The sequence below is a fragment of the Alosa pseudoharengus genome, unplaced genomic scaffold, assembly GCF_046254945.1.
Source record: "Alosa pseudoharengus isolate Yale_2024_CS ecotype anadromous, Long Island Sound unplaced genomic scaffold, YU_APseudo_1.1 YU_APseudo_1.1_scf_16, whole genome shotgun sequence".
Classification (NCBI taxonomy): Eukaryota; Metazoa; Chordata; class Actinopteri; order Clupeiformes; family Clupeidae; genus Alosa; species Alosa pseudoharengus.
This window is the reverse complement of record NW_027468630.1, coordinates 38,035,774-38,049,840: the sequence shown is the minus strand read 5'-3', so window position 1 is coordinate 38,049,840 and position 14,067 is coordinate 38,035,774. Positions and strand designations below refer to the sequence as shown.

The 14,067-nt window shown below is 39.2% G+C and overlaps 1 protein-coding gene across 3 annotated transcripts in view; it reads right to left on the bottom strand.

Moving 5' to 3' along the window:
* Positions 1–1,154: 1,154 nt before the first annotated feature.
* gfod2 (glucose-fructose oxidoreductase domain containing 2) overlaps positions 1,155–14,067 on the bottom strand; it is a 55,289-nt gene continuing 42,376 nt past the window's right edge. For all 3 annotated transcript variants that reach the window (XM_076287950.1, XM_076287949.1, XM_076287948.1), the window contains 3 exons: positions 10,672–10,980; positions 2,134–2,312; positions 1,155–2,052 (listed from right to left, as the gene is read on the bottom strand). In XM_076287950.1, the coding sequence (XP_076144065.1) occupies positions 1,390–2,052; positions 2,134–2,312; positions 10,672–10,924 (1,095 nt within the window). In that variant the 5' untranslated portion in view covers positions 10,925–10,980 and the 3' untranslated portion in view covers positions 1,155–1,389. The remainder of the gene's footprint in view (positions 2,053–2,133; positions 2,313–10,671; positions 10,981–14,067) is intronic.

The following is a 14,067-nucleotide window of genomic DNA, read 5'->3' as shown; positions in this document are numbered from 1 at the left end:
TTGCCCATAACACGCTAGCATTATGCTAATGAGTGACATCATTGACATGTTTGAAAGGCTTTTTAGAACAATTAAGTGACTTTAAAAAATATAATACTCCACCAAGTGTATTTTTTTTGCCTCCCCTTTCGAATACAATATTCAAATTACTTAAAAAAAATTTATATCCCGAGAAAAGTAGATTTTGAGGGGTACAGCTCCATAGACCTCCATGCATTCTGCACTCGTGGACTAGCGCCCTCATGTGGAACCACAGAAGGAACTGCAACCAGTTCAGAAACCGGAAGTTTTCCGAGAGTGGCAGTTCTCCCCTTATTAGACATTCTCTGGCTGCACTGAAGACGGTTTGGCCAGTATGTTACTCCCTGTCGCCACCTCAGACATAAACTGGTATTGCAAGACTGGACGACCCGGGGCTAGTCGGTTAGCACGCTAATTCTGGAGGAGATCTCTGCTATGCTATGCATATTCTTCGATTAGAAAATGTCAGTAGTGTTATTTCTTCAGATTCTATTGATATGTATAGTTGATTTTTGAATGCATTACACTTCAAAAGTTCACAAAAAAGACACATTGTGCCTTTAACAGCTGATGGCATAGGCTAGGCCTATACAATGTTTATATTTAGATACAGCTTTAGGCCATTGATTTCATTAAAGCATATGCTAATGATATTGATGAGGGGGTGTTTACAAGGTGGAGACCTAAAACCATCCAGCTGCGCACATACAAGCAAGTTCACGTTCATTTGTGATTTATAATTGGCACATCTGGAAGAGTGGTGTATGCAGTGCACGTTTTTTTTTGCGGGCGTACGTTTTTTCTAAATCACACATAGGATCATATCAGAAATGAACTAAGATCAAATGAATGATGGTTTCTAGGCATTTTTATAAAAACATTTTTATAAATGAGGCCCTTGATGCTTAGTTTAACTTAAGCAGATCTTGACAATGTATACATGCCTAAATGCATTGAGTTGCTACCATGTGATTGGTTAAGTAGAGATCTTTGTTAATGGACTGGTGCTGGATGCTGGTGACTGAGTATGTTAGACAGACAATGAAGTGAATGATCAAAATATAATTTCCACATGTTATGAATGCAATAACTTATATATAGATCATTTTGTTATCTGGAGAACAGTCTTGTAAACAGTAGAAAATGCACTTTTATTTCAGTTCCAGTTAAACATTACATATATTTGAGGGAATCTCCTTTTACAGAAACTTACTCCAACTATTTTTTTTTATCCATCTACTTTTCACAGGTTAGAGCAAAGGCTATATTCACACACACTTGCACACATGTACAGAAATGTTCAGAAATCAATTCTTAATTCTGAAAGAAGCAACTTCACCGGCAAGAGTCATAAAATCCATCCAGCTCTTACTGAGACACTGTGTGCTGATTGTGATTAGACTGTGTTTCCTTTGTTGCAAGCTCTACAGACTCCCATTCTCCACTTCGACTGGCACGTTTTACTGCCTCCACAACTGTATGTACATACAGCCCATCTTCAAAGGAGGCTGCCATGGCAACAGGTGGCCGTTCCCATGAGCAGCGGTCCTTTTGTGTTTCAAATGCCAAACGCAGCTGTGTAACCATAGCTATAAGCCCTCTTGCAGCAGGTCCAGCTGCAGAGTTATCGCTTAGCAAATGTTCTTCCCTTGTGTCACCATGGCGATGTCCCCAGAGCTCTGTCCCCCTCACAGCCAAATGACCTGAGGACCCCACAACCATTACCTCATGGTGAGTAGAACCTGGCAGATTGAAGTTGAGGGTAACACTACAGACCACACCTCCTGACATTAGCATCTGGAAGCAAGCATAATCATCTGATGTGACAGAGCGGATGCCAGGCCCAGCCCTCCTCATAAATGTACGAAGTATTCCATGCACACGAACGGCATGAGAACCAATCAGGTGGCTTAGTAGGTCAATGATGCACCAGCCAATGATGTGCAGTCCGCCACCCCCCATTAACTCCTCCCATGCCCAGCTGTATGACTGACTGAGCAAAGATCCACCGTACACACGTGCCTCGCACACCTGCAGAAATAAAATGACATTCTGAGCATGTATGTGAGGGTGTGCGTGTGCATGTGTGTGCAAGCATGTGCAAATATATACCTGTAATGCACCACAATATCCTTCTTCTATAAGCTTCCTCATAAGGACAAATGCTGGAAGGAATCTCAGAGCATTAGCCATAATGCTCAGCAGTTGAGGGTAATATCTTGCTGCAGCAACCATTTGTAGAGCATCAGCACAAGACGCTGCCATTTCACTAACAACATTCTTCCCAATGCCTATGGGAGGAAAGCACATTGTGTACACAGAGATAAACCAATCATCATATGGATGGAAAAATAAATTATTATCTGTAATAACAAGAGTTAATTCATTTTAAACAATGGTTAACAAATGACATACTGTATTTTGGCAAAGTTTGGAGGCTAAGGTCTCGATTTAGCCTCAAACATCTGAATCCAGAATTTCATCAGTTATTTTATTTTTAAAAATATTTCATTAGTGCTTTTTACTATAATAAAAACTAACATTAATAACTAGAAATGCAATTCCAAGGTATTACCAGAGCATGAAAATGCAATTTAAAATATAATATAGTAAAAACAGATGCAATTGATTTGATTGTTAAAGATGTGAGTGCATTGGTATGCGAACCTCTGGATCGGTTTAAATGTACTGTGAACTGGTAAATAATTTTAAAATGACAAAATCGGTTGCTGCTAAGCAAGCTGCAGTGGAAGACCTAACGTTACAAATTACATTACTTTCAAAATGATCTGACCGACTCTGATTCGCTCTGATTCTCTCTGATTTGGCCTTCTTCAACTTCTTCAGCTAAGTAGCGTCACTGCTACAGTGGCAGCAAACTAGTGACTGAAACACACTATGTTGCTCACCATAAGCATGGACTAACAGCATGTGTGTGTGACGTTAACGTGTGTATTGCAGTATCCTGAATGAAGTCAGTTAGTCTATCTGCTGTCGTGTCATCCTTGGATCGATCGAATCATAGATACGCATCGAATCTTCTTCTAAGGGAAAGATGCACACCCCTATTAAGCGGTCAAATAATATCACTTTGATTGATGTCAATTAATGTCATAATCAAGACAACCCAAACAATGTAAACTTATCATGACAAAACCCGAATGACACTTAATCATAAACGTTTATGACTTGTCTATAATGTTTATGACACGTTCATGACACTGTCATGACAACAAACTGTCGCTGTCAAAGTCCACCGAGCTGCTGATCTGCAGGATTGCCCATGACTGTTCTGTGTTTCCAGTTATGGCGAGCCAAACAAATCAAAAGCCTGGCCAACACAGACACCACCCATTCAGTTGCACTTCGCGCTATCGAGTCAAGCTGCGCTAACCTAAGACCATCGCGCGCTGTTTAATGTTACAACTGCGCAATCGAGTTGGCCGACACCACCTATTCAATCTGCGCCAACATAACCAGAGACCATCGCGCGCTGTCCAACAACTGCGCTATCGAGTTGGCCAACACAGACACCGCCTAGTCAAATTGCGCTATAACCATCTTGCGTGTAAATTGTACATTTGTTTGTTTATGTCTTGGTGTCATGGTTACGCTGGCGACTACGCCGCTCCATCCAGCATCTTTTGTCTTATGTGTCAATGTCTTGTGTGTGGAGCACTTTGGGTTGCACTCTGTGCATGCAAAAGTGCGCTATATAAATAAAGTTACCTTACCTACCTTCAAGTAAAGTGTTACCGAACAGAACTAGAAAATGTATTTCCAAGGAATTACCAGTGCATGAAAATGCAAAACATATATTAACTAGTGCAGTCAGTTAAACGCGTTATTAACGGCGTTAACGTAAACCTATTTTAAAGGAGTCAATTTTTTTATTGCGAGATTAACGTTCTTTTTGGTGTAACAAACTTTGTAGTTTTTTCACATGATGTTGCAACAACTAGTAACGTTAGAACAACACCAAAACCACACTGGATCTAGCTAGACCGGAAACTAAACAATATGCACTGACGAATGGAATGGAACTTGTATGTGCTACACGTAGCATCTTTCACTTTTAGGTGAAAGATGACTGATATAAAGGAAATCTATGCTGCTGCATCAAAGTGGGGAGCGAAAAGGGCTTATAGTAAACTTATTAAATCTTGAAACAAACATGAATAAAAGGCACAAAATAAGGTTGGTGTAAGAGTTATCTGTGTGTTTATGGGATTAATGTGACCATGTTCCTATGTTTTGCTCTTTCCAGTTTTCTAACAGGAGTGTCACGAATGTATTGATAGGCACAGTCAAACTGCCCGTGGCTGACTATAATTAAGTTCAGCAAGCTTAACTTTACATGTCATAACATCAACTAAACATAAGTCACACATTCATTCTATCACTTGTAATATGAACGTAGCCTATTTCCTACAACTAGGTGAAATAATTGGCTGTGTTATACTGAAGTTCCACAGTTAGCTAGCTAGCAAGCTAAACCGTTTTGCATGGGATATTATTGTAAGTGTAGCTACATGCTAAATTTGTACAATACATGGGGTATTGCAAACGAATTAGGTTGGTAATGTACATTGTTTCGACATGAGTAAGTACCATAAACATAATTCTTCATAACTGCCGTGTTAGTAAAATGATTGAATGTCCTGTGAATTAATAACTAGATGTAACGTCAACGTGTGATTACTAGCCATCTTTCCCATGATATAATGTTAACATTAAATGTATCTTTATGATGATGCGCCGTTAGTAGGCTAAAGGCATGCTGCACACACTTGTTTGGGCTTACGAGCTGGCCAAAGAGTAGTAGCCTAGGCTGACGCATTAGTTGTGTGCCGCCAAAGATTTTTTCACCGTCACTTTTGTTATCAACATTCCTCTTTGGCTGCTACTATTTGCGATGCACTCTGCTTTCGACATTCATTTACATTAGATTCCATTCTTTTCAATACAACTCCGCACACCAGCATCACACTTTGCCGCCGTGTAAATCACGATTCAGTTATATTTGGTCGACGCTGCTCCAGAAAATCCATTGTTCATCCAGTGTTTGCCTGTTAAAAACTTCGGCGTTGATGTGTGTGGCAAGTGACAGTGCACCATAGACTGTACGCCTATAAAATGGCAATGCACTCATGTTGAAAAGTTTCTTATTTTCAACTGAACTCAAAGATAATGAATATAGTATGAATATAATATTTTCTGTTTGTTATGCCCTTTATAATGTGTGTAGGCCTACATTTTGTGCATGCACTTCCACGGTAGCATTTATTTCATTTTATATCAGCTATTTCTGAAGAATATATTGTGTTGCCTTAGGTCTGCTGCACATCTTTTGAAATTTGTAATCCCAATCAAGATACACAATAATTACTTTATTGTTAATATGGACTCCTGGAAAGTTCAGAAATGCAAAATAATAGAATTTTAATCATATGATAAAATATGTGATTAATCGTGATTAACTATAGACCCTTTCAACAAGGTAAACAAAAACAATGCTTGAACATTCTATTTGGGCCCCAATCTACTTCCTCTGCATTAAGATAACATATGGAATGTTAAAAAGGAAGTCTTGTAGGGCCAACTATGATGCTGATAATGGAACTCTCTTGAAAGGGTCCATAGGAATTCAGCGATTAATCGTGATTAAAAATTTTAATCGTTTGACAGCACTAATATTAACATAAAATGCAAAACAAACTTTTATTTGGAAACAGTTGTGGGCAGAGGAAACAGTTGACGGGAGTCATAGTTGATGACAACTGACAGTTGGAATGGCTGAACAGTTAAATAGTTGAGTAGTTTAAATAGTTAAATTACTTAATAGGGATCTATTGTAGTGAGGACTTTTATTTTGAAACCGTTTTAGGCAGAGAAAACAGTTGCCAGGAGTCATAGTTGATGACAACTGACAGTTGGAATGGCTGAACAGTTCAATAGTTGAGTAGTTTAAATAGTTAAATTATTTAATAGTGAATAAATGGATGTGCATAGGTAGATAGTTTAATGGATGAAGTGAAGAAAAAGAAGTGAAAGAAAGTGGAGAAAAGAAAAGTGAGCTATCCAGTTCAATGGAGAGAGACACAGAGAAGAGGTTCCATTGAAGTTGTCAGTGAGCTACCCAGTTCAATGGAGAGAGACACAGAGAAGAAGTTCCATAGAGTACCGAAGCCATGACGTAGCGTTGTCAAGGCAGCAATTTCACTGGATCTAAACAAATCAATCTACCATTGAAATCACCATAGCGGTGGCTAGGGATGTAACGATTACCAGTATAATGGTAAACCGCGATAAAAATGTTGACGATAATAATTACCGTTTTCATTTCAAACATCATGATTATCACTGTTGATTACCGCGGTGTGGAAACCGTGTGTTTAATCCTTCCCAGCTTCATTCGAGCCTGCTTTTGACATACAGTAGGCCTGGTACAATAGAACAAAACTGGTACCCTACTGATTCTGTTGTTTAATTGATGGTTTTAACTACAATTCGGATTAGGCTACACCTGATTTTAAAAGGCGGAACTTTTTCACCGCAAAATGTGCACTGTATCATGTAGCCACTCTGCTTCTTTTTATGTCCACGTCCACATTAAATCCATTCCACTCAAGTTATCAGGACAATACAGTAGCCTAAAGTTTTATTTTGAACGCTTACTTTGGTCTCACTCATTGCATCCAAATAACAGAAACAGCAAACTCCAAGTTATGGTAGGGTAAGTTAAGCTATAAGCCAGGGGTCTCAAACTCAAATGAGCCGGGGGCCACTTCTGCCAATGTCATCTCGTTGGAGGGCCACGTCAGTGTTAAAGAATAATACAAAAAAATAATGGCTATTTCCTAAAATGCAATGTTTTTTCAAACACAAAACTACAAACAGAAAGTGCAAGACTATTTATCTATTTTTAGACACCTGTGCTAGCATCCTTAGCTTACAAATAAAATAATGATTAAATAAATATGAATACAAATTATAAAAACAAACAAAAAAACATAAAAACAGGTAGGCCTATGTGTGTGTTTCACACCAAATAAAAATATTTTCTTCTCATAACTGGCAAACTAGGCGTCAGGGTTAAGAAAGCAACCATTGGATTTTTATATCAAAATTTCCAAAAGCCATGGCTTGAAAGTGGCCAGAGATAAAGTATACTGTAAATGTGAAACAAAAGTTTATGAAGGGCGTACATTTACCCATCTAATTTGCCACTGGATGGCAAGCAAATTATGCACCTTTCAGTAAATACTGGATGAACATATTTGAGCAGATTTAGACTACTTTCTTTTTTGTCATATTACCCACATAACAAATTAACAGGAAAACACCTAAGATGTATACCAACAATAGTAAACTATTACTAGCCTATAACCACAAGGCCTACAATAAAGTATCCTGGTCAAATCAGTTCCTATATCGCGGGTGACTTTGTAGTTCTTCAGAGCCCTATTTCTACAACCCCTGCTGTCTGTACCACGTCCATTACGGACACTATCATCATGATTACCACTGCAACCTCCAAGCTATGTTGGGCAGAGGGTGGAAATAACCATGGTATGCTTAGTGGACACCGTTGTATACGCGAAAAGACGCACCTCCATTCACATCGTGACCATCACTGTCAATAGACGATCGATCATAATCTGAAGGATATTCGATCATTGATCATAATTTGAAGGATATTCTCCTTCAAAATCAGAATAGGTGAATAACATGGACTACCCAAGACTTCATCACACGTGAACGTTTTTCACCATTTGGTGTAGGCCTGCTATGTCTGCTTTAATTTGTGCAAAACTATTGCATCGCTTCCGCGTCATTGCAAATGCACGTCTTCGTGTTTCTCGCGTGTAATACAAGTAGGCTATTTCCTGAAAACTTTGTGCAGCGATTTTGGTTTCAATCAAGCACTGGATGTCTAGCAAATAGTGGAGGAGAGTAGCCTACAAATGAGATTTGTCACCGTACTTGGATCTATCGTCTATTTTAATCAGTATCGTTGTTTGTCGCAATAAAAAATACCCTCAAGGGCCGGATTACATTATTATTTTGGCATAGGTCGCGGGCCGGAATTGGGCCGGGAGTTTGAGACCCCTGCTATAAGCACATAGCCAATTTAACAAGATTTAAGAAAAAAGTGAATGGGACACTTTTTGAAACTATTTCAGCTTGTGTAGGCCTATCAGTGCTTTCTGAACATATCGAACACACTTTGAGAAATACCGTGATAATACCGAAAACCGTGATAATTTTGGTCACTATAACCGTGAGGTTAAATTTTCATACCGTTACATCCCTAGCGGTGGCTTTCTTAATCTATTTTAATATTTTTTAATTAATATTTGTTTCTTCGTTTCTAAAATTTGCCTAATAATTTGGAACACAGTGTAACTCCCTGTGAATTAACAAACGTTTATTTGATTCAGACAATACGGTTTACAATATGGACGTCACTATAGCGCTTGTTAAACAGGGTTTGTGGGTCATTCAGAACTCAATCCCACTAATGCAAGAGCTTCTTGACAGTACGTGAGCAATTTTTTAGTGTCCATTCTGTATGACAATACGACGGTTATGCGAATGCTATGCTTCTTTTGCGAGTAGCCTAAGTAACTAAATAACTAAAGAGCTCAAAAAGGTTCAAATAATATCTATATATGCCTGGGGTAGGCTTTGCATTGAATCTATGATAGGCTGCTACTTTCCAGTAAAGAAATCTGAGTTTGTACGAAAATGTTCCCTTTATTTGTGTTCATAACTACAAACAAAAACATAACTAAACCTGGTTTCCAATGTTGAAATTACAATGACGACATAAGCCTACGCAAAAAATTCCACTTAACCTACCTTGCAGGAACTGAATTTGAACACTCATGGCACATACGATTGGAAGTCTGACACGCTAACACAACAAGAATATAATACTTTCAGCTTTTAGGCAAAAGCTAACTTCCCATGTTTAAGTTGGGATAGAAGACTGTTCACAGAAATAAGCTAACAATAGTTTTTTTCCACAAACACAACCTACTCTGTGGCATTATCTTGATGGCTGAACGAGAGATAGCCAAGATAGATAATGTCTTCTAAAAATCATGTGCGAAAAAACTATGCCTTGCTGTATAGACTATACAGTCTCGAAGTCACCAATATTAGGCCTACTACATTGCCCACATTTAAAGTAAGTATAACAGTAACCAGTTGGCACTGATGAAGTCTAGTTCAAGACAAATCACGTCTGCAGTGGTGCTCTTGATAGCGTCTGCCTGCCATGCAGATATTTTGTGCCTGGTATGGGTTTAAACTCGGATAGATCTAGTGGTTTCTTTTCAATACATTGTATATTTGAATTCAAATTTTTAACTCTTCCTAACAACATACTCTAAAGCAGCCATTCAAAATAATAAGTATAGGCCTACCGAAGCTCTCTCTCCACCTCCACAACATGAGCTGCTTAACAGGCTAGCCACTCTCCCAAGTTGCATGGGAACTGAGCAGCACTTGGTTCCGTCTTCAATTAATCCTCAAAATATGGTTTGATTTTGTTATTTTATTATGGACACGTCAACACCATATGTTTGCACAGACCTGTTTATTGAATCAGAGTCACATCTGCAGCAAATAAGGTAAACTACCTGCTTATGATAACGTGTTAATTGTTTATCCCCAGTTAACATGCATCCCATTAAGATCCGCAACACCGGATTGATTTGCCCTTAATTACTTGATAACTAGGTTATACTTGAGCCACACCCCTGACATTCCATGTCTGGATGCTATTAGTAACAGATATTGACTGTAGAAAATTTGAAGGCTACAGGTGAGATAGTTTTCCCGATATTTCTGTTTAAAAATGGCTTTTCAGAGTATGATGCCAAAGAAATGCCCCTCATACCCCTCATTCAATACTTTTTAATGAGAAAACTATTAACAGTAAATATTCTGGATTTTTCTTATTAAGAAGTGTATCTTTTTACTAGAATTTTTTCAGGAAATTCTGAGATGGTCAGGTGGGAGGCATTGGGTGAAAGGATAATGACTACACGGAAAACCAAAATCAATATGGCCTGCGATAATTTACAAATGTTTGTCCCTAGAATCCAGACTGAATTAGGCAAAATATAGCTCTATGGGTAAATGTGACTGCCTCTATTTTACTTTGGATTTAATTTTCTAACTGTATTTGTTTTACAAATGAGCTTTACTAGCCTGGCGAGCCAGACCTACATTAAAATGTAGTGTCTGGGCACTCACCGTTCGCAGTGCTCAGTCCGAGGGGCGGGATAATCAGTTGTCTTTCAAATTCAAGCCAAACCGTTGCAACTCTGCCATCAATCATTATGTTAAACCCACCTAACGACTCTATACACGATTTCAATGGCCTGATTAAGTTTCGATTTCTGGAGCTCACGAGCCAACGGAGAGTTGCTAGACTAGCGCTAGGGGCGTGTCTAGATTTCTAGGCTAGAGCTTTACTGCTTTAAACCATTAAAATGAAATGAAAAAGGACAAAAAAGTATAAGAGTATAAAAACTACCTTGACAGCAATTTGAGACATAACGGAATGGCAGGCTTTTATGTAGACTTACCTCAAATACATGAGGCTAGAAACTGAGAAATATTGGTAATATTTACCTAAAGCTTTCACTGCAATCTGTCGTGTGTGTGGAGGTGGGGTGTAGATGCATACAAGATGCACATCTGGATGAAGAAGAACATCATCTGACTGGCTTGTAAAAAAGGGTATGTCCAGTTCCTTTGCAAAAGATTCTGCCTCCTCTTCATTACGGCCCCATAGTGCTTGTATAGGGAATCCTTGTTCTCGTAGCAATGGAATCAGAACACGCACAGTCCGACCTGTCCCAAAAACACCCACTCCTGGCAGCATGGCAATGATGCACTCACAACGTCATTGCGCTTAGGACATTCAACCCCAAGGTCAGCCTAAACAGAAAGAAAACAGTGTTGATTGATAACACCAGAGTTCTACAACATGACAACAATAAGAATGGGGTCGTTTCCAATTCAAAGGTTTTATGTTTTATGAAATGAGGGTTACTCTTGATGGACCCGTGGCTGGATCATTAATGGGCTCAGAGCTCCACTTCAAGTCAGACGCCAGAAAGGTGGAGGAGGGGTACTGGTATGGGCTGCTATTATTAAGGCTATTATTGAGCTAGTTGGACCTTTTTGGGTTGACGATGGACTTCCAACTCCTAAAACAACTGCCAGTTTTTAGAAGATACTTTCTTCAAGAAGTGGTACAGGAAAAAGTCTAGGCCTGCATCTAGGGCTGCACAATTAATCGAATTTTAATCACAACCACGATTTTGGCTTCCCACGATCAAATTTGCGTGATTGAGCGATATTAAAAATGCGTGCTCTACCCATAGAACCAACCTGGCAACCCATAGAACACTCCGCTACAAAACAAATCAAGCGCTCCTTAAACCTGTCTGACCATGTGCCAGCATGCGGCCTACCAATGACAGCTGTTCCCTGCACTGCTCAGCCTGATGCACTGCTCAGTTTGGATGCACTGTGGACTAGAAACATTAACTAATTAAAGGGGAACTTGGCAACTATTTCAACGTAATAAACCCGTTTAGAAATCATTTGGATGGTTAAATGACCTGTTCTGGTGAAAATGGTGACTTTTCCCGCTGCCCCTAGCGTCCCCCGGCGGAAAACCAACCTTGCAACATTGAGACTACCGTCCCGGAAAGAGAAGTGAGAAACAAGAAACTCGTTTTAAATCGTGTTTCTTACCTTGTAACATCCACATTGTCTGCCGAACTTATGCTAACCGTTTTGCTAGCTTGTAAACAAATCCATGTGCTTTATCGTTACCTTTTTCCAGTTTGAAATAGCATAATGCACAATTTCTCCAGCAGAGGGGGAAATCCTGCCAAGTTTCCCTTTAACTATTAGTAGGCTAGTTAGACTATACAAAAAAAAGACGGATCAAAAATCAAATGTGTGGCATAGCAGAAGGCCAAGCACTAACCATAGGCTATATTTGAGTGGAGCTGGCAAAGAGTCTTAAAGTGACAGTGCACCATTTATAAATGAATTAAACAGCATTAATTTTCTACAAACAAAAATAAATAGTACAAAACTTTATTATTATTATTATTGTCATTATTATTATTATTATTATTATTATTATTATTATTATTATTTGTGTGCCAATTTTCAAAACCCAATGTGGACACCCCTGGACTAAACGATTAAACTCATGGACAAGAAGCAGAGCTTAAGTGGCTAATGGGGAGCGTTGGGAGGATTCCCGGTGGGCCGTTAACGTTTCCCCAAATATTAACAAAGTAGCGTGCACAAAAAAGTTGTTTGGAAGTTTGGAAGTCGCAGTCAAGTCTATATTTGCAGTAATTTAGGGGTGTAAATGTGAGGGGAAGAATTTGGGTGAGCCAGATAACAAGTCCAATATGTTTAGGGAAAAAATATTTTTGTCGCTAAAATTAATTCATAATCTTGATAAATAATCGTGATCTCAATATTGCTCAAAATAATCGTGATTATCATTTTGGCCATAATTGTGCAGCCCTACCTACATTGATCAGCAAGGACATGATTTTTATGCAGGACAATGCTCCATCACATGCATCCAAGTACTCCACTGCATGGCTAGCAAGCAAAGGCCTTAAAGATGACAAATTAATTCCTCACCTGACCTAAACCCTATTGAGAACTTATGGGCCCTTCATAATTAGATTTACAACGAGGGAAGACAATACATGTCTTTGAACAGCATTTTGGAGGCTGTGTTTGCTGCTGGGCAAAAAAGCTGATCACCAGATCAAGAAACCAACAGACTCCATGGAAGACTCATGACAGTTGTTGAATATCTTTTTAAAAATGTCTGAAGCGAGTTGTTCATATGTTACTCTTACTCAAATAAATGAAAATATACTAGTGAGGTGGGAAATGTTTACTTTTTAATTTAGTTGCATAAAAATTCTGCACACAAATAGTTGCCTAATAATTCTGCACACATAGTCCGAGGCGCTGGCCAACCAGCGACATGAATGATTCTATAGTTCCGAAATCGAAAGTGGCAGTGATAAACAGTACTAGTCACGTTAAAAATTGCAGTCGGAAGAATGTGTAAATTCATTTACAGCAAAGGTAGGCCTACATAGATTGTTTTCTGACTGCCGGTGCTGTTTATTGTCAGTTTGTAAAGGTTAGGCGAAGTTAGGAATCACTGATCAAAGTGATTGGTTAGCCTGGACAAATTATTTCAAAGTTAACGCTATGTCTACGTCTGTGTCTGTCACCATCCTAGTGTTGGAAACGTTTTCCAATTGTTAGTCCCCATACTCTATTCACAAAGTGAATAGCCAGTAGTCAATAGTTTTAACCAGGCTAGCATGATGTGGCAAAAGCCTGCCAACTCCACACATTGGACAGTGCTTCAACTTATTGTTTTTTGGAGTTTGTGTCTGAACATGGTGACCCTGCGGTACTCAGCCACTGATTTTCTTCAGCTCTCAATAGCGGAATAGTAATCGGGAGAATTGGGACAATTCCCGGTTGGTCGGTGGCTTTTTTAGTGCCGGGCTGATTTCTGTAAGCTGCTGTGCCCTCCAACAACCTGCACTGTGTGACAGCAGAACTTAACTTTCACTACCCGCTGACTTTCCCCACAGCCCTGAAAATGACATGATGACCTGACATGTAGGCTACAGAGCCCGATCGCCTTATACACACCTACATTACCCGCATAGGGACCCACAAATTAATCTAGGCCCTTTGCCTCTGTCTTGCATCAAGTTAGCCAGTGTTTTATTGTTAATGAGAAGATGGAGCAGAGTTATCCGGGCATGAAAAAAAGAAAAACTGCGAGTGCGTGAACTGCGGGAACAGCACTGTTAAGCTCATCAGCTGATTTAGTCTACTAAATGACATGAGTAGCCTAAAAGGCTACACAACCTAGGATTATTCTCAAATGTTCTGGAATTTGCCTAGATTCTTCTAGCTGTTCAGTTCAAGGAAAACTCCGGCAATTTT